Source organism: Capsella rubella, unplaced genomic scaffold (genome assembly GCF_000375325.1).
Source record: "Capsella rubella cultivar Monte Gargano unplaced genomic scaffold, Caprub1_0 scaffold_2, whole genome shotgun sequence".
NCBI classification, from domain to species: Eukaryota; Viridiplantae; Streptophyta; class Magnoliopsida; order Brassicales; family Brassicaceae; genus Capsella; species Capsella rubella.
In genome coordinates, this window is record NW_006238922.1 from 10836649 (window position 1) to 10856667 (window position 20019).

A 20019-nucleotide genomic window follows, 5' to 3' on the forward strand; every position below is an offset into this window, starting at 1 on the left:
TGTGATATATTTGATTAGATTTTTAGTAGATATATTCCAACAAGATTTTGAGAGAAAATATCCACCATAATTTTGCTATATATTAGGAAAAATAACAAACAAAAAAATAATTAGTAAATGTATTAAAATAATTAATATTTTAATTTAATAATAATTATTTCGTAATTAAGTATATTATTTCGTAATTAATAATTATATTTTTAAATTAATTATATTAGTTTGTTTGAAATTGATATATATATATATATATAATTGACATCGATTATGATAATCCACACAAATAATAACATCACTTTTACAAACTGATAGGAAATATAGTATCATTTTTGAAAATTGACTTATTATTAATATCAGTTATAAGAACTGATACAATTTTTTTTTTTTTTGCATCAGTTGATTAAAAACTGATGTGATTTATTTGCATCGGCAATATAAGTATCACTTTTATAAGTGATGTAAAATTTCATTGTATCACTTATAAGTAATGTAAAGTTACAAAATAAATGATTCAATCCACTCATTTTTTTGTAGTGTACATTACTATATACATATGTGATATACTAGAAGGAGAAATATCGTATTAGTTACGGATTCTTATATGCAGATCGATGTTGGTAATTAACTCTAATAATACAAATTATACAGCATAAGATATATGTAAATTAATATATAAATTTAAGGGTATGAATATATTATTATCAAAGTCCAATAGCGTTTCATGTTACCAAATGAACTAACATCATTGGAGGAAACATGCAATATCTTTTATTTGTCCCCATGAAACTGTCTTCTTACTTTATCTTCTTCTATTGACTTCTTCTCCTCTCTTTGATTGTGTATTATTAAGTTACTAACAGTATCTTTAGAGAAAATCGAGATTTTAGTTTAGATTAAACTAATCACTTATAACATATCGGATGAGTGTTTGTGGCGACTTGAGTACTCTAAATGGTGCATTGGTATAAAAGAAATGTGGACGAAAAGGATTGTACTGGACCACTTAAACCATCATTATTGGAAATAATGTGTGGTTTATATGGTTAATACGTTGCCTTAAACATTTGCTAATCGTGATTAACAACTTTTGAGATGTCTTTGTGATTTTAAACAGAACACGTGTAAGGCATCTGAATAATATATCTCCATATATGCAACTGATCAAACTACTGAAAGTAGTACCAATGTACTATATAATCTAGCAAAAATAAAATAAAATAAAATAAAGTACTCATGTACTATTACTATATATACACATGAATTTTATTTTTCGTCATGCAACTCGTCAGCATGCCCTTCGTTTAGGATGTGAGATTTTGTTTTTTTTTTAGGTTACAGAATTGATAAGTTGTCAAATTACAAAATACAGTATGGCATTATTTCAATTAACCTTCCCAAGTTTGCCTACACATTAAAAAGTTATTATTGTATTTAATGAAATCCCCAATACTTTATTGATATAAATATATACTTTATTTCAAATAAGATAGAAATTTTGTATGCGGCTAATTAACTGTTACCACAAAATAATTTTGGAATGTTATTTGAAATTTTGTATTTAAAATATATATTTTGAAACAAAAATGCAGTTTAATATAAAAATTATAATGAAAGGAAAATGACAATACAGTAGTACATGTTTTGTAAAATTAGTGAGAAAACAAGTTCCACCATCTACAAAAATTGTTGTGATTTCTCCTCTCTTTTTTTTTTTTGTATGAGCAAAATCTTTAAGTTGTTGAAAGACTCATTTTTTACAAGTTTGAGGATCAATTACTTTATATTTATTTGTTTGCCGATCACACTATTATATATAGATCAAGGTTTGAAAATAACATCAATCTATCAACTTCAGGCCTAATTACAATATGTAACCCACAGGTGCAACTTTTTTTGCAAATACTTGGATCTCTTTTCTTTTAATTTTTTTTTCAAACATACTTGGATCTCTTGAAAAATGATATTTGTATGTACCATACAAGCGATGGACAATATTAGTCTTAACTCTCGACTCCAGACTATGATGGACTGTTCTATCTACAATACTCAGGTTTTCGATTAGCTTTACATCATTATTTTGCAAGGAAGTGTATTTTGGGGGTGTTTGTAGTAGTCGTCAAATCAGATGCAAAGCGATTTAAATTACTTAGCTAGAGAGATGAAGTCAGGAAAAAGAAGAGATGAGAGTTATTACATCGAGATAAGAAAAAGAGAGAAGTAAGGAGAAGAAAATGGGGGAAGCACGTGGAGTGAGCATGACGAGGTCTCTTTGTGTTTTGTAACCTTTCCATTATACTACCAAATCTTTCCATTTCTGGAATGTTTTCTCTCTTCCGCTTCCTTTCTCAATCTACGCAACAACTCTCCCTTCTTCAATGCCCTTTAATCTCTCTTATTTGTTTAATATACTAGAAAGAGATCATTCTCATTGGATCTCAAATCTCTTTGTCTATAAGTCAAAACTTTTACAGGCTAATCTTGTTTGAGATACTATATATAAGTAAAACAATATTGGAATCTGTTTGATGTCTATTGGTTTATTGGTACTTGTTCTCTCAGTCGTCTGTCTTTGAACCTGAGCATCGAATTTGAATTTGGATATGCACTGATATTATGATCCTCTTCCCAATATTTGTTTTACAATACTATGTGCCTAGTTGTGTTTGTAATTCATATATTTTGCATACCATCAAGATCATTATACAGCTGGGTTCTAATGTCTAGCTACGAGCCTACGATCAGCTATATTATCGTAAATGGCAGCGGTAATGTAAACTACATATAGAAATAAGACTCACAATGATATTAATCAAAGTTTATTACAAAGCAACAACTAAATATTCATTTTCGTCCTTGAAAAAAAAAACGTTAATAATCAGATCATTCTCTATCCTATAGCTAGTCGTTTCTATAAGTTATGTTTGGTTCAATAACGAGACATGATTTGATGTGTTTTTTAGCTACTATAAATTCAAGAGCTGGTTGCTACGGTGTCGGATCAGTGGTCGTCTGAACGAATACTAAAAGATGGTACATAACAAATTGGGTGAAGAAGTTGATCATCCCTTTCAGATGATGTTCCCTAACAAAATCATCAAATATCTTATGATAATTCCTGTTTTATTCGTTGTTGACAGACAGGTTTTTGTGCAACTAGTTTTGAAGAAATTATTCAAATCAAGTAAAGCTTATTTCATAAATTAGTATATTAATTAGTAGTCAAAATACATTAGTCTTGTAACTTAGGAACATGGTGTGACATCACAACTTTAATTACAAATACATATATTACACACTAATTAATTATATAATTCTCATTTTTTTTTCTAAGAGAGTAAACCCATTATTGAATTTACATTCCCTCCTTAATTATGATTTTGACATTGTCCTGATTACTTAGAGATCAAGACAGCCACAGACTTCGAAACAGCAACCTATACACTGGAAACAAGCCAGTGCTGCACAGATCTGAGAGAAGACTACGGTACACTGATCGCTCACCCTTGACATGCACTGCAAGCAGCACATACAGCAAACTCGATCCACCACTCCTGACGCAGCTCTTATCAGAAGCTCAGCTCCTTCTGCCTCCTTCGGCTCCTCCATCCACGGTGGCACGTTCTTCAACGTTGCCACCACGTTACCGAACCCATACCCTTGTTTCCCAAGCAAACTCGTTCTCATGCTGTTGTTCCTCTGCATCTGCTTGTGGATTTGGTACGGTGGGTTCCTTAGAATCTCTTTGATTGAAACTGGTCTTGTTATCGTCTTCTCTTCCTCGTCCTGCTTTAAAGATAAAACCATTTGTGTGTATTCGCTTGGAAACCCTGTTTGTATACTCAATCTCATCACCTGATCAAGCAAGAAAAAAATATGAGGTTAGTTAAAAAGAAACAAGACCAACAATGTCAAATCATGACCCCTAGTACAACAACCTTCTCTTCTAGCTCTTTCTTCTCTTCGAACCAAGCTCGAGCAGTGAGTTCATTGATTTGTCTCCTCGCAAGAACCTGTTTTTTAAAGGTTAACAAAGGAGCTTTGTTGTGTTCCTAACATTTTCGAGATTATATGAAAGTAATTAGGTAACCTTGTCTAAAGGAATGTCTTTAGCCTTCTGCACTGCTAACTCTATTGTGAAACAGCTCAAATCAGCCAGTGTGCCTCTGAGTTCAATTTCATCTGGAAACTCTCCTTTGTATCTTCCAGACAAGATCAACGGATGACCGAGCGTAATGTCTGGAACCTGAGAAGGAAACAGCTGCAGAAAACAAGGAAAGACAAGAAGAAGGTCAAGAAACAAAACTCAAGAACTTTATATGTTTCAGAAGTTGCAAAATAAGTACCTCCACTGAGCGGAGGAGCTTGAGAGCATCAAAAGTGGTATTGGCTACGATCGTTGAAGAAGCTATATCGAATAGTATACTCATCTGATGCTCAAATGAATCTGGCTAGGTGTATTGTTAATACAACAAAGCAAGAAATGTTTTTAGCTTCTTGATTCTGAATTAGTACAGCTATATTCGAACGGATTAAAACTAAAGGGGATTACAATCTACCTGTGTTGTTCGTGCCATCATAGTAACCATTCCCTATCCGCGCTAACATTTGCAAGAAGTAATGGTTGCAAAATGAACCTGTGGAATTGTTTATAATCAAGATTTTGATATTATATATTATGAGAGAGTAAGCAAGAAAAAGCAGAGTATTCATTTTTACTTACCAATACCAAAGGTAGATATTCGAGGAGAAATCGATTTTCCCTTTTTGCTACAACATTCTTTCATAGCATTACATATCTCTCTCTCGTTTTCAACAGATCCATCAGTGACAAGATACACAAGAGGAACTCCAATATTGCTTCCTTCAAGCAGTTTCATTGCCTAAACACACATAAAAGAGTCTGAGAAGTCTTGACTTATGTGTTGATAAAAATATCAGATAGTAATAGAGATATCTAGAGGAAGGACCTGTTTGAGGGGAAGTAACATGTTTGTTCCACCATTTGCAATCAAATTACTATCAAGCCATTCAGTCACAGCAGAGATAGTTTCATCTGTTGCAAACTCCATTGAAGTTGAGAACTCGAGAATCTCATCGTTGAAGGCGATTATGTCGAAAACATCTTCAGCTTGTAGCTTACCCAAACACTCTAACAAGGCTTTCTTCACATCCTCTAGCGGCTTCCATTTCATGCTTGCACTTATGTCAATCACAAACACAACTCTTCGTTTGAAAAGCTGCAGATAACAACAACATTGAATTGATCATGTGATAGTTCAGCAGAAGATTCATAATAGTTGCAGTAAGAACAAACCTGCTTATGCTTGGTGGTTCCAGGGAAAAGGTACAAACAGAACGTTCCTCTGTCATCTGAATCCCATGGAGATGGAGACTTAACCAAAACATTACCACTCATATCACCAGAGGAAACCTGTTAAACGAAAAACAAAGCTCCATCTAAGGATCAAGAAGAAGAATACAAAAATCCCTCAGAGAATCAAGAAACCTCACATTGAATGAAACACTAAAATCAGTCCTTGACCAAGATGATACTTCAGCTTCATACTCACAACTTAATTTACCAGCTTCACGGTGAATCACCTGAGAAAGATCATCACACATCACTCAATCCACACAGTACCAATCTGAAAATAAACTGTTAACACGCAATTAAAATACCTTTAGAGGATGGCTTGTATAATCACAAGCTACTTCGCCGCCACTAACACAAGAGTTCATGTTCAACACAATCTTCTCTCGTTTAATAATCTCTTTGCCAACAGGAACCACATAAGCAGGGAATCTAAAAGGCACAATGAGATGAAACTTGCCGTCTCTGTAAATCAATTTCTGAGACCAATTCACATTAACCGTAAAGATCGATCCTCCATCAACCTAATAAATTATCAACAACTTATTTTTACCATTATTGATATAATATCAAAATCCCGAAGAAAATAGCTATAAAAAGTGAGACAAAGAACAAACATGTGGGATCTTGAAAGTATAGATATGGGACTTGAAGAAACGAGAATCTTTGTCTTTATGAACGTTTTCAAAGTCAGAAGTTTCGTCTTCGGTAACTAGTTTGGTCTTGTAAGATTTCTCATTGCTCAAAACATCAATCTCAGCACCTAGAAGTGAGCCCTGTTTACACACACAAATGTGTTTCAGTTATCCCCCAAAAAAATAAAAATATCTGGAACAATGCTATTAATGGAAAGATAGATAAAAGTAGTCTTTTCTTCTTGTTTGTCGTTTTGCTGTAATGAAATTACCTTCTCACCCATGGGAACACCGACGCAGCAGTCAAAGCGTTTGCTAGGCATAACACAGTGAACTCTCCACCGTCCAGTGACGGTGACGAACGCCGTGTCTAGCCAACAGTCCACTCTCATCTCAACTCCGAGCATCTGGAGCGGGACGAGCGCCGAAGGATCGCAACGTGCGTGAACGTACGGCTGGTAGCTAGGAACGTCGGGGTTATCAACAGCCACCGGATCTGTGATTGAAGCGTAAGCCGTGATAGCTGTCGGAAGAAAATTCTCCGGGGAAGAAGGAGGATCCGGGACAACAGGAGGAGTGATGCCTTTGCCGTAGTATATCCTTCTTGAGAGCTTGAGACCTTGTTCAACTCGTATTGCGAACTCTTCCGACATTTTTTTTTTTTTGTTTGTTTGGTCTCCGGCGATGATGAGACTGAGATGGGAAGGAGGAGGTGAAAGCTGAGAGATTTATCAGGTCCGTGTTTAAAGGGGGATTTAAAAATCGGCCGGTGAAAGGAACGGCGAGAAAAAGATTTTAATTAAGTGGGATTGTGTTACCCAATGGCTTCAATACACGTGTAAAGCATCCCTACCGCCACGACAGTCACGGATTTTTTAATTTTATTACATAAAGTATTTAATTATATACTATATAGAGATTAATTGTTTTAATTTGGTTCGTTATGGAATACTTAGAGATTCTTTTCTTTTTTTTCTCCAACATATAGTATAAAATAGTTTTAACTTTATACTCAATAATAGTATTCAACTTTAAACACAATAATAGTTTTTGTTGTGGAAAAAACAAAGAATAGCTAACATTATTTGGATGTATGTTTTTTTTTGTCAATTTTGAGTTGGAAGTTGAATGTAAGTTTTAGCTTCACAATTACATTTTCGACAAACTAAGATGACAAAAAGGTTTACTTTGTGGTTTCATTCAATTTTTACTAAATAGAATGTGTTTCTGATATTAAAAAAAAAAAAAAAGTCTGTTAACACATGTGCATTGTTGAATATTAAAGAATTTTAGTGTTCTGTGCTGGAAAAATAAAAGACTGTTTCAACCATTTTATTGTTTAAGAATTCAGTCTTTCAAATCAAGAAAAAAAAAGAAAGAAGCAAACCAACAGTAGTTTTATGAACATTACTATCAATTGCTCTTCATTGATTATGATTCCTCCTCTGTCAGTATAACTCAACCACTTTTTTCTTATCTTATTTTTCTACTTCTCAATCAAATCAAAGTGGTTTGAATACTGTAGTATTTTGTACATTGATGTTTCAAATCAAGTGGTTTGAATACATATCTATCTTTTTTACTCCCAACATTTTAATTCTTTAATAAACAGTATGATTAATGTTCAATTAGTATATGTTACTTTTATAATAAACCAAAAAACTTTTTTCATTCCACGATTTTTAGTTTCAAATCTTGCTTAATAATTCCATCATCTTTTTAAGAAAAATTACGAATTTGTAAGTTTATAAAAAAAAAAAAACGTTTGGCACGTTAGTCACTCCTAAAAATGGCAAAAAAATATCCCACTACCAATAGATCTTAATTATTTTGTTTTTCAGTTTTATGTTTTCCAATGTAGAATTTACATATAGGAAAGATGTAGATTCTATATACGTATACGTATTAGTGTGGAGTTGGCTTTTGGATGTTTCGGCTACCACACCAAAATTATCTATAAACTTTTATTCTATGTATAAGAAATTGATTGTGTATATATCATTTGACTACTACGTACATATATCACTTTATTTCGATAAATGAATAATGTAAGAAGAAAAAAACAGCTCTACAGAAATCTCCGGCTCCACGTTGAGACCGGACCACGATCGATTACTCTCAAACGTATAAATTCGACGAACCATATCACTAGACATGTAGGCCATGTAACCATTAAATTACAATTATTACATACAAAAAACAAATCAACTTTATATCGATTTTATTCGTATATTCTGATTTCTAGCTGCCTGTGAGTAAATTATATGGGATGCCTAAAAGAAATACTACGAACATATGGTTATTATTACTCGTTACTCGTTAGCGTATACTATAATATATATATCTTTGTTAGTGATCATTTAATTGTCACATTACTACTAATCAAAAGTATTGGTACAAAATAGATTCGTTAAAAATACAAGTAAGTAATTGATAATTAGCTGAGTAAAAGCTGATTTTAACGGATTGTTGTCTGCCATGCTTTCCATTTAGTAATGCGAATTAATTAAAATTGGGCAAAACTTTTTTAATTACTCAATATTTTTTTTAGGTTTTGGTCCACTAAAGATTTGAGAGACAACCCTACCTTATTTATAAAATAATGAAGTTGTAACCACTAACTTTTCGGCGTCGGGCCAACCATTCCATAACACTACTGCTGAGTGCTGCTGACATTTCATTTTATTTATTTATTTTCCTACGTTATGATATTATTATCAAATTTTGTTTTGTTATTTTCTTTCTGATATTCCAAGTCAATAAGTTATAATAACATTTTTATTTTCAACTATATGTGTCATCGATCGGAATAAAATAGACTTGAAGCAATCTTTGTTTATTTAAATCGTTTGTATATTGTCTTACTAATCACTTCCCTAATTGACAAGGTGAGTACAATCATTGGAAAACGACATGAATGTACGTGTCTGTCATGACCAACTCAATATAATTGTTTCGGAAAAAAAATAATATTACCTAATTTAAAAATGATTTATGCTTTTGTAAGTATTAATAATAAGTTTATATTCCCTCTAAAGTATCAACAATTAATGTTTTACAAGTATACTTTTTTTATTGCTAGTCTATGTTTATAGTTTGTTCGTGTTTTCATCTACAGCTTACGTATCATAATATCTGATTTTCTGAAATAAAAGAATATAAAGACACTATTTAGCAAAAAAAAGAAAGAATATAAAGACACTATATACTCGTATTTCGATATCAACACTAAGCAGATAATAGTAGTAGCTAACATATAAAACAACAACAACATATAATATTCTCTAATCTGGCTCTCAGAGGCTCACACTTTTAACTGGGCCTTTACCGTTTAAATGGGTCAAATTATCAGACCAAATTGAGGCCCGTAATACATATCAACTGGGACTTCAGTGTTTCCTTTCTCTTTACTACCATTCAAATGTTTAGGTTTCTGAATCTATAAACTGATACGTCTTTTTGTAGAAGCCAAAGAGATTGAGATGGGTGTTTAGGAGACTGAAACTGAGACAGCAGATTGCAACTTGTGGGCAAGAGACAAGGACTTTGAACGAAGCAACACAGGATCAGAGAAAGCATGCTGTGATTCTGTGAATGTAGCCATTGCCACGGCTGTTGCAGCTGAGGTTTTCTGGATGGCCGGTAACGCCTTCAAGAAGCGTTATCCTGATTTGGCTGCAATCAAAATTCAAAGTGCCTCCAGGGCTTACCTGGTCAGACACTCTCTACTTTAAAGCATCCTAGTTTCTGTTTTAAGCTGTCTTTCATGCAGTGTTTGATCTTGTGACTGATTACTAAACAGGCCAGGAAAGCGTTGCGGGCACTGATGGCACTCGTAAGGCTTCAAGAAATTGTCTGTGGCCGAGCTGTTAGGCGAAAGTTTTCTGCTTTATTGAAATCTTCACCCTCCAACAAAGCTTAAACATCAAGCATCATCAAGAGAACACACAGAGAGAAAGCATTGGTCCAACATAAGATCATTTGACAGACTTGGTAAAGTTGAACGGGACCATGACCTGCATATTATTTCATTAGCTAAAACAGACATGAGTAACATGTTCCTATCTCAGTCCAGGAATATCTGTGAAGTTTGAAACACAGACCATATTAATTCCAACTTGAATTGCAGCTCGGGCAGAAGCTGTGTAGTTTGTATGCCGTGGTGAGGAAATCTTATCAACTCTTTGCCAATCCGAAATGACAAAAACCTGCACATATCATAATAAAGTCCTTGACCTAAGAATCTACACATGCTCTAAAAAAAAGTTATAAACACGACTCTACAAAATACATTAAGAAAGAGCATTTATTCATTCAGAAAGACTACTGCCAGAAGACAGAGATATGAAGAGTACCAGATTTAGAAGACTTTGGCAGAAGGTGAGAACTAATAAGATCTAGAATACAGAATGTGTATGGAATTCCAGTGGCTCTGACTTCGACTGCAGTAGCTGCTCCAATCCTCTAAACCAGATCAGGATTCCTGTGAAGCTCATTAGAAAAGAGTTCAGCATTTAAAGTGGCACTCATGAGAATCAATCTCAGATCTGGACACCGTGGAAGAAGCTCTTTAACACTATAATTTAAGAAATCTGCAACCAAGAAGTGAGGGGATAAACAATTATGATACTTGATTTGCAGAAACCTAAACAAACATAGATATATAGAATACGTACCTTCGGTTAACTCCAGTTTCATCAAATAAAGCTTAAGCATATTGGCTAACCGTTTCACCAAGAGGTTCTTCTCAGCTGACACTCTTTCTGAAACTGCCATGGCAAAAAGAAAAACGATTCTTTAATAAAAAAATCTTTGATGAAAAGATAAGAGGAGCGAAGTAAAGGTGATGCAGTAATACCTGCCATCGGCATACTTCTCCTCTGAAGTACATTCTCCATAACATAACCATCAAGAAATGCATCCGAACTTTCATCCGGAAGTTCTTCTGATACATTAACCTTTTGGACTCCATAATACACAAAGGGCAGAACAATTTAGCTAACACAAAAGTTGGTACCCATCCACCTCCTTTCCAGGCTACACACGTACCTTCAAGAAACATTTCCAAACTTAGTGTACCAAACTATTAAAAATTATATGGTTAGTTAATTTCAAATTTCCTAAGTGTATCAAATCTTGAAACTTACAAGTTCCTTTCATAGGAAGCAGTGAGGATTTCTTTGGACATGAGCTCCAATCTATTACAAAACAACTTTGGCCATGCTGCAGCAATTCAAACAATCATCACTGTAAGGGATAATTAAGTTAGGATCTGATATCGTTAAACCATTAAGCTATAATAAGTCTGTACAATTAGGATCTGATACATTTACCTTTTGACCTCCATAGGACACAAAACGCAGCACAATTTAGCGAACACGAGAGTTTCTATCCATTCAACTCTTTTCCAGGCTCAACACAAACCTTCAAGAAACATTCCAAACTCAGTTTACCAAACTATAAAAATTATATGCTTATTTAATGTTCATTTTCCACTAAGTCTATCAAAGCTTGAAACTAACAAGTTCCTGTCATGGGAAGCAGTGACGATTTTGTTGGACTTTGAGCTCCAATATATCACAGAAACAACTTGTCTATGCTACAGCTATTCAAACAATGATTGCTGTAAGGGAGAATATATTAGGATATGATCTGATACAAAAATGCTAAAATAATTCAGTACATTTAGGATATGATACATATACCTTTTGGACTCCATAGAACAGAAAGGGCAGCGCGATTTAGCTAACACGGGAGTTGGTACCCCTATCACCTCCTTCCAGACTCCACACAAACCTTCAAGAAACATTCCAAACTCAGTTTACCAAACTATACAAAACATATGTTTAGTTAATTTAAAACAAAGCTTGAAACTTACAAGTTTTTGTCACGGGAAGCAGTGACGATTTTGTTGGACTTTGAGCTCCAATCTATTACAAAAACAACTTGGCTATGCTGGAGCGATTCAAACAATGATCAAACAATGATCACTTGGAAATATCTATTAAAAAAAGGAAAACCCTTTGATCAAAAAAAAAAAAAAAGGAAAACCCAAAAACGTTTTTTCCTTTTTCTTAAATCCACGCGCGTAACAAATATGGAAAAGTGGAAATTTTCCTTTTCTTATTATTAGTATTTTTTTAACTATGATTTTTCTATTTTTGCGTTTTATTATTTATTGGATGCCACTTAAATAATATGATGTATCATTTCTCTTGCAACTATGTAAAATCAAATTGTTTGACGGTAAATTTGGTATATTATTCTTGTAAATATTTAGCTTTTTTTTTTTTTTTTGCTTCTCTTATGGACTAAAAGCATATGTGTGTTTATGCTAGAACTTGGAAGTGTGTGTGTGTGTGGGGATGGCCCTTTCCCCTTCACTTCCGGAACTTTTTTTCTTCTTCTTCAGGCAGATTATTATTATGCATCCTATCCTAAGTCAAGTCACGTCAATGTCGACTTTTACATGTGTATTACGTGTAATATCTGTTTTTATTTTCTGTAAACTATTGTATTATGCATTCCAGACCTTTGGAGTTGACCTATTTTACATTACACTAAATAAAAATCGGCCAGACTTACTCCATGGAATACCCAAACTCTATGTTCTTTAATATCAATGTCGCTACTTCTTCGTCATTGAACCATAGAGAAACATTCCTAATTCTGTTATGTATATAAAATGTGGAAACCATATATATAATGTACTTATTATGAAATGCTGAAAAGCCACAATTTTCCGAAATCAAGGACACATCCACGACGAATCTGTCTCTCTTTAAAATTTTGAGTTAATGAACCTAAATACCAGTACATCAATCTATCATCCACGTGAAACACACTTTGAAGATTTCCCAACCGATGATGTGAACGCTTTTAGTGTGACGGCCGGCTTCATAATTGACATTTACAATTATATGTTAATGTTGTATATACTAATACTATTATATGTATGCTTTGCATTTGCATATAGGATTCTAAACTGGACTAAAGTTAACGTGAAAGATCTTACAGTTCATAAATTTAAAGACATGTTTTCTAGTATATATATGGACGCTAAGAATAAACAAATATATACCTAAATCATCAATCGTCTACGCTATGTTATAATGAAACACATTGGTGGCTTTATAGTTAGTAACTTAGTATTACAAATTACAATTACAATTCCAATGAACCTAACAATAAAAAAAAGCATATGCTACTACTCGTCATTTAGTAAACCTATACAATATTACGGAATTCTGCTTTTGTTTGTGTTATTATAAAAACTTAATTGTTATTATTATTATTATACATGACGATAAGAATAAAATTAAATTTTTTGTTTGTTTAACTTTGTTTTTGATGAATCACTTTTTATGTTCTCCTATAGGGCATTTTGGCTATTTCTATATATATTCAGTTGCTTCGCAATACATATTCGTCAATCTGTTGCTTTTCTTTTGTCAACGTCGATCTATATTGCTTCTTCTGTATCAAATGGAGTATAAAAAAAAAAATTAAAGTCTCAACCAAAAATAATAATAATAATCAAAGTGACAAGAAAATTATATATTTTTATAAACAAAAAGAATGCAAGTTGCTATTTCGTGATTGGCCAGAAGGGTTTATATTGGATCTATAGGGAATCGCCAACAAGGCATATCCCTTTCATTTAATTATTCCACGCAATCATTCAACTAAAAATTATGATTTATATACGTGGCCATGATATGTATCACACTATACCTTTTCATTATTTATAAAATAGAAAATAGCTTTTTAGTTGTTTTTTTCCCAAAACCCAAGCATTAGAACTTAATTTTATTTTGAAACTGAGAATTTAATGTAATGATCCATTTTGTGAGTTTTTAAAAGTCCAAATCAGGCAGTAAACTCTGTTTAAGTTAGAGTTAATGACATGTCTTTCTAATATCGAAATTCTATAGTAGTATAGTAATAAATTATTACTCCTTGGAATATATATTTGGTTCTTCAAAAAATCATAATTGTATCTAATCAAATAATTGGCAACTGTATTGTAGACACCGCATTTAACTATTGGCAAACAGAGATATATGTATATGAACCCAAAAAAAAAAAAAAAAAATTAAGCACAATTAACACGTACAATTATTAGAGATTTTGACTTGGTCGTATTAGAATAGCAAGTTTCACCTAATTTAATATACTTTCTTTCACAATCACAAACACTATATACTGTATCATTTTCAAAAATTGCAAAAACTAAAAACAAAGTTTGCTAAAATCGGAAAAATATTAAGATACATAAATGTTGTTATTTTGATACATAAGCAAAATGAATGCCGTGATTAACTATGGTGTTGCCGTGATTAATAAAATAATATTAAATATGTAGTTTAGGATTGGTGTCATAGACGACGTGGCGATGCCTGATTAGCTAAATAAGTCAAATGAAACCAAACCGAAACGGCTGAAAGTAAAAAAAATAATTGTTTTTTTTTGTGTGAATATGTTTGGAGAAAAGGTCGGTTTCTTCGCCAGCTGGCCTAGTTCCCAGATCGACGGTGAAGATTCAAAGTTGTCAGAAATTTTATTATCCGACGTGGCTTATAGTGTTTTTATTTCCTCTGTTAATTTTCCATAACCCTTTATAACACCAATCATTGCTTCTCCTTCGCCTGCACATTCTCTCTCTCTCTCTCTCATTCTCTCTTCATAATTCATATATTTCCCAATTCTTACCTTTTTTTTTTCCTTTCTGAAACGAGTTTTTGGTGAACTAAAAGGGTAAATTTTTCCTAATTTTGATATCAACAGAAGCCAGAAAAAAAAAAAAGAGACAGATTCTATATTTTGTGTGTGTTTTTTGTGTGATTAACTCTGTGTTTACAATGGTTTTGTTTTGTGAAATTTTTCTCGGAGAAGAAGGGAATTTAGAAGACGGAGAGTGGAAAAACGAGTTATAATCCGTAGCAAACATAAGAAACAAAAACAAAAAAAGTTTTTTTTTACTTTTTAAAAGTTTCTCCTCTGTTTCAGAAACAGAGACAAATCAAGAAGATCACTAGCAAAAACTTGCGTTGTCTTTCTCATCTCCTTCCACTGGTAAAGTTTCTCTTCTTGATCTGTTTCTAGTTTTGAGTTGAAGTTGGGATCGGTTTGTTGATTAAATTCTCTCAACAGGGTTTTGTTTTTTCAAAATCTAAGAAACCATGTCGGCGAGTGTACTAAGTGATCCAACAATGCTAATTTCAACACCAGAAGCAATCATCGTCTCGCCGGCGCCGGTGACACAGATATCCGGCGACGAGCCAGAGCCGGTGACGTGTGAGTGCTGCGGATTAACCGAGGAGTGCACACAGTCGTACACAGAGATGATCAAAGAGCGTTACATGGGTAAATGGATCTGTGGGCTCTGTTCGGAAGCAGTCAAGTACGAAGTCATAAGAACGAAACGATTCGTAACAACGGAAGAAGCTATGGCAAGACACATGAACATGTGTAACAAGTTCAAATCATCAAGCCCACCTCCTAACCCGACAGGGCATTTGATCTCTGCCATGAGACAGATCTTGAGAAGAAGCTTAGATTCGCCAAGAATGCTTAGATCCATGCCTAGTAGTCCTTCCAAAGACGACGACCAAGATCACCATGATTGTGTTACTTCTAATGTTTTGTCTAGGTCTGATAGCTGTTTCGCTAGTTTGACATAAACATAAGAAAAGCTCATCGTTGAATAATTAAACCGTCGGTTTAGGGACCCACCTGGATTAAATCCGGTTTTCAGATTTGTATAAATTTCGTCGGTAAACCAAAATCGGTCACTGTATGTGTTTTCTTTTTTTGCCGGATTTATTGTACCTTGTGGAAAAATTTTGGGCTTATACAACAACACTTGTTGATATGTTCCTTTCTCTTATTCTTTCACCAATTTGCTAATAACTTAAGAAAAGTTAAACAAGAACAAAATAAAAGAAAGATATGGTTTATACTATTCGATTAGAGTTATATGATTAAAAGAAGGAAAAGGAGATTCTTGGAGCAATTTATCATATAGAATAATGGAAGTGACATGTATGAACAAAAACAATCCAAGGTAGGGACGTTGCTTATCTCTGTGATGATTTCTCTATCACATAATGGAAATGAAAATGGTGCTTTTTTACGCCATTAATTAGACATCACTTTTATTTTAATTTATTTCCTTGCTTTTTTTCCTAGTTTATTTTCTAATCATTCTTCAAAAACGTTATTTTTTAAAATTCAAATGACTCTATATATTGTAACGCATGAATAAGTAACATGTACGTAGAAACGTTTAATTGGGATATGTTTACTCGATTAAAAACAAAAGATTAGATGGGTTGGTTGTCCAATATTCACTAACTCTCGATATATATAGTTTATAATAATTTGGAATATATTCTATTTCTGATAAAAACAAGAACTAGGAATCCTATTTGAGCATAATTGTAACGTGTAAGCACTCACAACTGGCTAAACTACATTGATTCGACGATTGATTCGATATTAAATTTCGACTACTTAACCAATAACATTTCCTTCAACTTGCTATGTATCTCCTTAGAATATAATCAAAGAGAAATTGTATCATGGAAGCTGGAAGTGTTCGTTTTAAGGGATCACATGCGAGATATAAGTATACGACATACACAATACAAGTTTCTATTTATGTGTATTGAAAGTTAACAATGAATTTATCCACAGCGAAAATTTAAACTCGAAGTTTCATTTTCTAGGTTCCTAGGTTAGAAATATCAATATGCATTTGTTGCGTATCGATCATATATATGCCACGGGTCAACTTACCACTCTTTTGCCTATTTTCAAATCAAGTCAATCGATGTGTTGTTCTACTTGCTAGAGAGAATTATCTTAGGAGTTTAGTCGTTTACTTTCGTTCTGTTGGAACATATGTAAGGTATGCTTTTCACTTATTATTAGATGACACTTTCTATTAATGTGGTGTGTGTGTTTGATATATAGAGCTCGAAACATGTATCTGACGTGACAAGCAATAGTCAAAGATAAAGAGAACTTGAAGTAATGGTTACAAGTTACAAGGCACAACAACAGGACAGGAGAGATGCGGCACGAGCAGATGTGGCAATTAGAGTTGTGCTGAACGCGAAAGCGTTTTCAAAAGATACAAAACCTAAATATGCACTAACATCACTTATAAAAAAGTAACAAGTTCGAGATGGTTCAAGTACGCAGAGCTAGCTAGTACTTGGGATTAAGAGTTGAATTCTATTAAAAGTGCATAGTTTTCAAATTATTTATATTTCTTAACATCCGGCAAATTTTATAGTTTGCAATTCTTTCTTACCTTAATATATAAATGGTAGTGCTCATAGACCATGAAGAAATATAGCAAACGTCCTACGGGCTCTGGACTTATAGCCAAGTACCAACACGCGTAAGTCATGTTATGCATGGCTAACGGATAGCCCTTAACCAACACGCGTATGGAAAAGAGAAATTACAGAGATTCACTGAAACGAGAACAACATTTATATAATAACGAGAATACAACTAGAAACACATAAATAGTATTAAATTGCAATACCGGAAACTAATCATAAACTTTCAATGAACTGCTCAATAAATAAAGAGATTTTGGATGGTACGTTTTTCGTGATGATACAAATTGATACACTCATAAAAGATTTCACTAGGTTATTTACGATTATACAAGACAATTAAAGAGATATGATGGTAAAGGAATCTGTGAAGAAAAAAGTCTTTCATTTTATGTTTTGTTTCAGTTTATTACAGAAGTTGGATTTGAGGCTTAGAGCTAATACGCAAAGTCGGGGATCATAAAAACGGACCGAAAGAACTTAGAGCTAATAAGGAGACAACGTGTGGCTTTAAACCTACATCTTGGAAGTCTTCATCACCGACTCACCGAGGGTAGTGTAGTACAAATATGTCACTAGTTACCAATTTATTTCTTTCGGCTAGCTCAGTTTGTTTTTGAGCATACTCTTCTTGGACGGTGCCACATTGCCACTCGAAGCGTAATGTTTTTTCAATCCCTGGTTTGCTGGTAGGAGAACGTTAACTTTTAAGAAATCAATACTTAGTTCTTTTAAGACACATCAAAATAGACTAGACGATATTTTTTCCAATTTTGTTAGACATTTTTCAGTTTTGTTAGATATATTAGTTTTACCATATAAGACGATATGATCGGTTCAATAGGGTTGAGCTAGTTCAATTCTATCGTTTCCAGTTTATATTTCTTGTAAATATTATGAATAACAGACAAATATAAGCTACTTTTTCTTATGAAAAAAAAAACATATATCTTTTTTGACTCCGCAAAAAATTAGTTCGAGCTTTATGTAGTATAAGAAAAATAAAGGACTCGATCGTGCGTGGCCCATATATAAATACGTCCACGAAAATGTGTGGCGGATAAGAGTCTCGCATTTATATTTCACATGCTAGCGCTTGCACCCTTTTTTTGTGTTTAAACTTTAATTTGAAAATTTACAAGAACAAAAATAAAACAATTTGAACACCAATGGTCTTTGCCATTGAAACTTATAGCTGTAACTGTAAGGAGAGTCGAAATGAAATATTATTCAAACGTGTCATGATATATTATTCAAAGAATCAAAGGTAACCCGTACGTTAATTGTCAAACTAGCTAGAGACAGCGTATGTGTTATACAAAAAATATATTGATATCCAGCTCTCTTTTTTTTTTGTCTGTGTTTTCAACTCATATTTTCATATTTTTATATATGTTTGACTTTGTTCCGCCTGTCTGCGGATTATAATTTCCTTGAAGTCGTATGGACTGAGTAGCATGGCTTTGTTTACGAAGCCGGAGACAAAGCCTTGAGAGTTAACCATTATAATATAATACGACCATGCTCCCGCTACATCCAACAGAATAATTGGTCACTGGGATTTCAATTATAATTTTAACGCGACTAGTTCAATATTGTTTTAGTTAATGCCGAATTCTTAGACTACCAAAAAACAAGTTACGTTGAAAAACTATTTCCATTTCCACTATATTTATTAGATCATCATAGGACATGTATATACTATCTAATTAGGTGTGAATTAATATGGCGTCCAAGACTAATAAGTTAATCTAGTCGTATACTTGTATAAGTTTAAAACCTTTTAACGAAGTTTCAAGAGGCGGCGCGTGGCCAACTTCCTCTACCAAAATGGTGGCTATGACGACCTTATTCTTATTCTCCTTCCTTGAATACTCTACAAAGAAAATATTATCCCTTCTTAAAAATTTGAACGTTGGTTAAGTTATACAGAATCTTAAAGTTCAACATTCGTTATAAACTATAAATTATGCATAGATATGTGTTTGCTTATGTGTTTTGTTAATCTCTTATTACAAGAATTAGATACCGTGCATGATTAGTTAAAATTAATAGGAGAAATTAATCAAAAGAAGAGAAGAGATCTAGGATTAACGAGCCAGCCAGCTATAGATGAAAACGAACTGAAGTTGAACTTTTGAAACGTCCTCTTGCATGCATGTATATATCATGTATGCCAGCTTAATTAGTTTTATAATTTATGAAGACGATCGGTACATGCATGACGAATATAACTTTTGATTTTGATAAGTGCTTGCGTGCGGACATGCATATCGACAGTTTGTGGATAATAAACCAAATTATAGCTTCGGATCAGAGAGAAATTTATGAAACAAATGGATGTTAAAAATTGAGTACATACACAGTAGTAATCTTAACTAAACGATGTATTAAACGCATGTTAAAAAATTCCGATATAAATGATTCTAAATAAGAAATATGAGCTCGATAATTATTTTATTTTCCACATGATAGTATATATGTCCGGGACATGTTCAACTTTCTTTGATGGAGCGCAAGATATCATATATAATTACCATTTCAGGTTACTTTTAGAATTATTTCGTTGTAATTATTTTATACAATAATATTTTCTCATGGAGTATATATAATAAATCCACAGTTTCATTAAAACGATCACAAACCGATCTTCAAAGTCCGA

At 33.1% G+C, this 20019-nt stretch overlaps 2 protein-coding genes and 1 long non-coding RNA gene across 3 annotated transcripts; 1 reads left to right on the forward strand and 2 right to left on the reverse strand.

Moving 5' to 3' along the window:
- Window positions 1-3174: 3174 nt before the first annotated feature.
- On the reverse strand, window positions 3175-6754 carry LOC17895260 (inter-alpha-trypsin inhibitor heavy chain H5). Its single transcript, XM_006301908.2, has 12 exons — window positions 6276-6754; window positions 5986-6144; window positions 5677-5892; window positions 5509-5598; window positions 5312-5428; window positions 4965-5234; window positions 4718-4877; window positions 4554-4631; window positions 4341-4441; window positions 4085-4255; window positions 3933-4007; window positions 3175-3849 (listed from the first exon to the last, which is right to left on the reverse strand). Exons 1-12 carry the CDS (start codon window positions 6654-6656, stop codon window positions 3394-3396), a joined length of 2274 nt encoding a protein of 757 aa, XP_006301970.1. The 5' UTR covers window positions 6657-6754; the 3' UTR covers window positions 3175-3393.
- Window positions 6755-9288: 2534 nt separating this feature from the next.
- Window positions 9289-11414, reverse strand: LOC17894976. Its single transcript, XR_002835187.1, has 7 exons — window positions 11337-11414; window positions 11151-11226; window positions 10862-11052; window positions 10680-10772; window positions 10359-10595; window positions 10107-10211; window positions 9289-10019 (listed from the first exon to the last, which is right to left on the reverse strand). It is a non-coding gene; the product is annotated as an uncharacterized LOC17894976 (long non-coding RNA).
- A 3244-nt stretch (window positions 11415-14658) lies between these two features.
- On the forward strand, window positions 14659-15892 carry LOC17894757. The gene is made up of 2 exons (XM_006302856.2): window positions 14659-15078; window positions 15157-15892. Exon 2 carries the CDS (start codon window positions 15186-15188, stop codon window positions 15684-15686), a length of 501 nt encoding a protein of 166 aa, XP_006302918.1. The 5' UTR covers window positions 14659-15078; window positions 15157-15185; the 3' UTR covers window positions 15687-15892.
- The last annotated feature ends 4127 nt before the right edge of the window (window positions 15893-20019 follow it).

Coding starts and splice junctions, on each gene's coding strand:
- LOC17895260 (XM_006301908.2), bottom strand. CDS start 6,656: ATGTCGGAAGAGTTCGCAATACGAGTTGAACAAGGTCTCAAGCTCTCA. Junction 5,235..5,311: donor GAACCACCAAGCATAAGCAG/GTTTGTTCTTAC, acceptor TGTTATCTGCAG/CTTTTCAAACGAAGAGTTGT. Junction 3,850..3,932: donor AGAAAGAGCTAGAAGAGAAG/GTTGTTGTACTA, acceptor TTGCTTGATCAG/GTGATGAGATTGAGTATACA.
- LOC17894757 (XM_006302856.2), top strand. CDS start 15,186: ATGTCGGCGAGTGTACTAAGTGATCCAACAATGCTAATTTCAACACCA.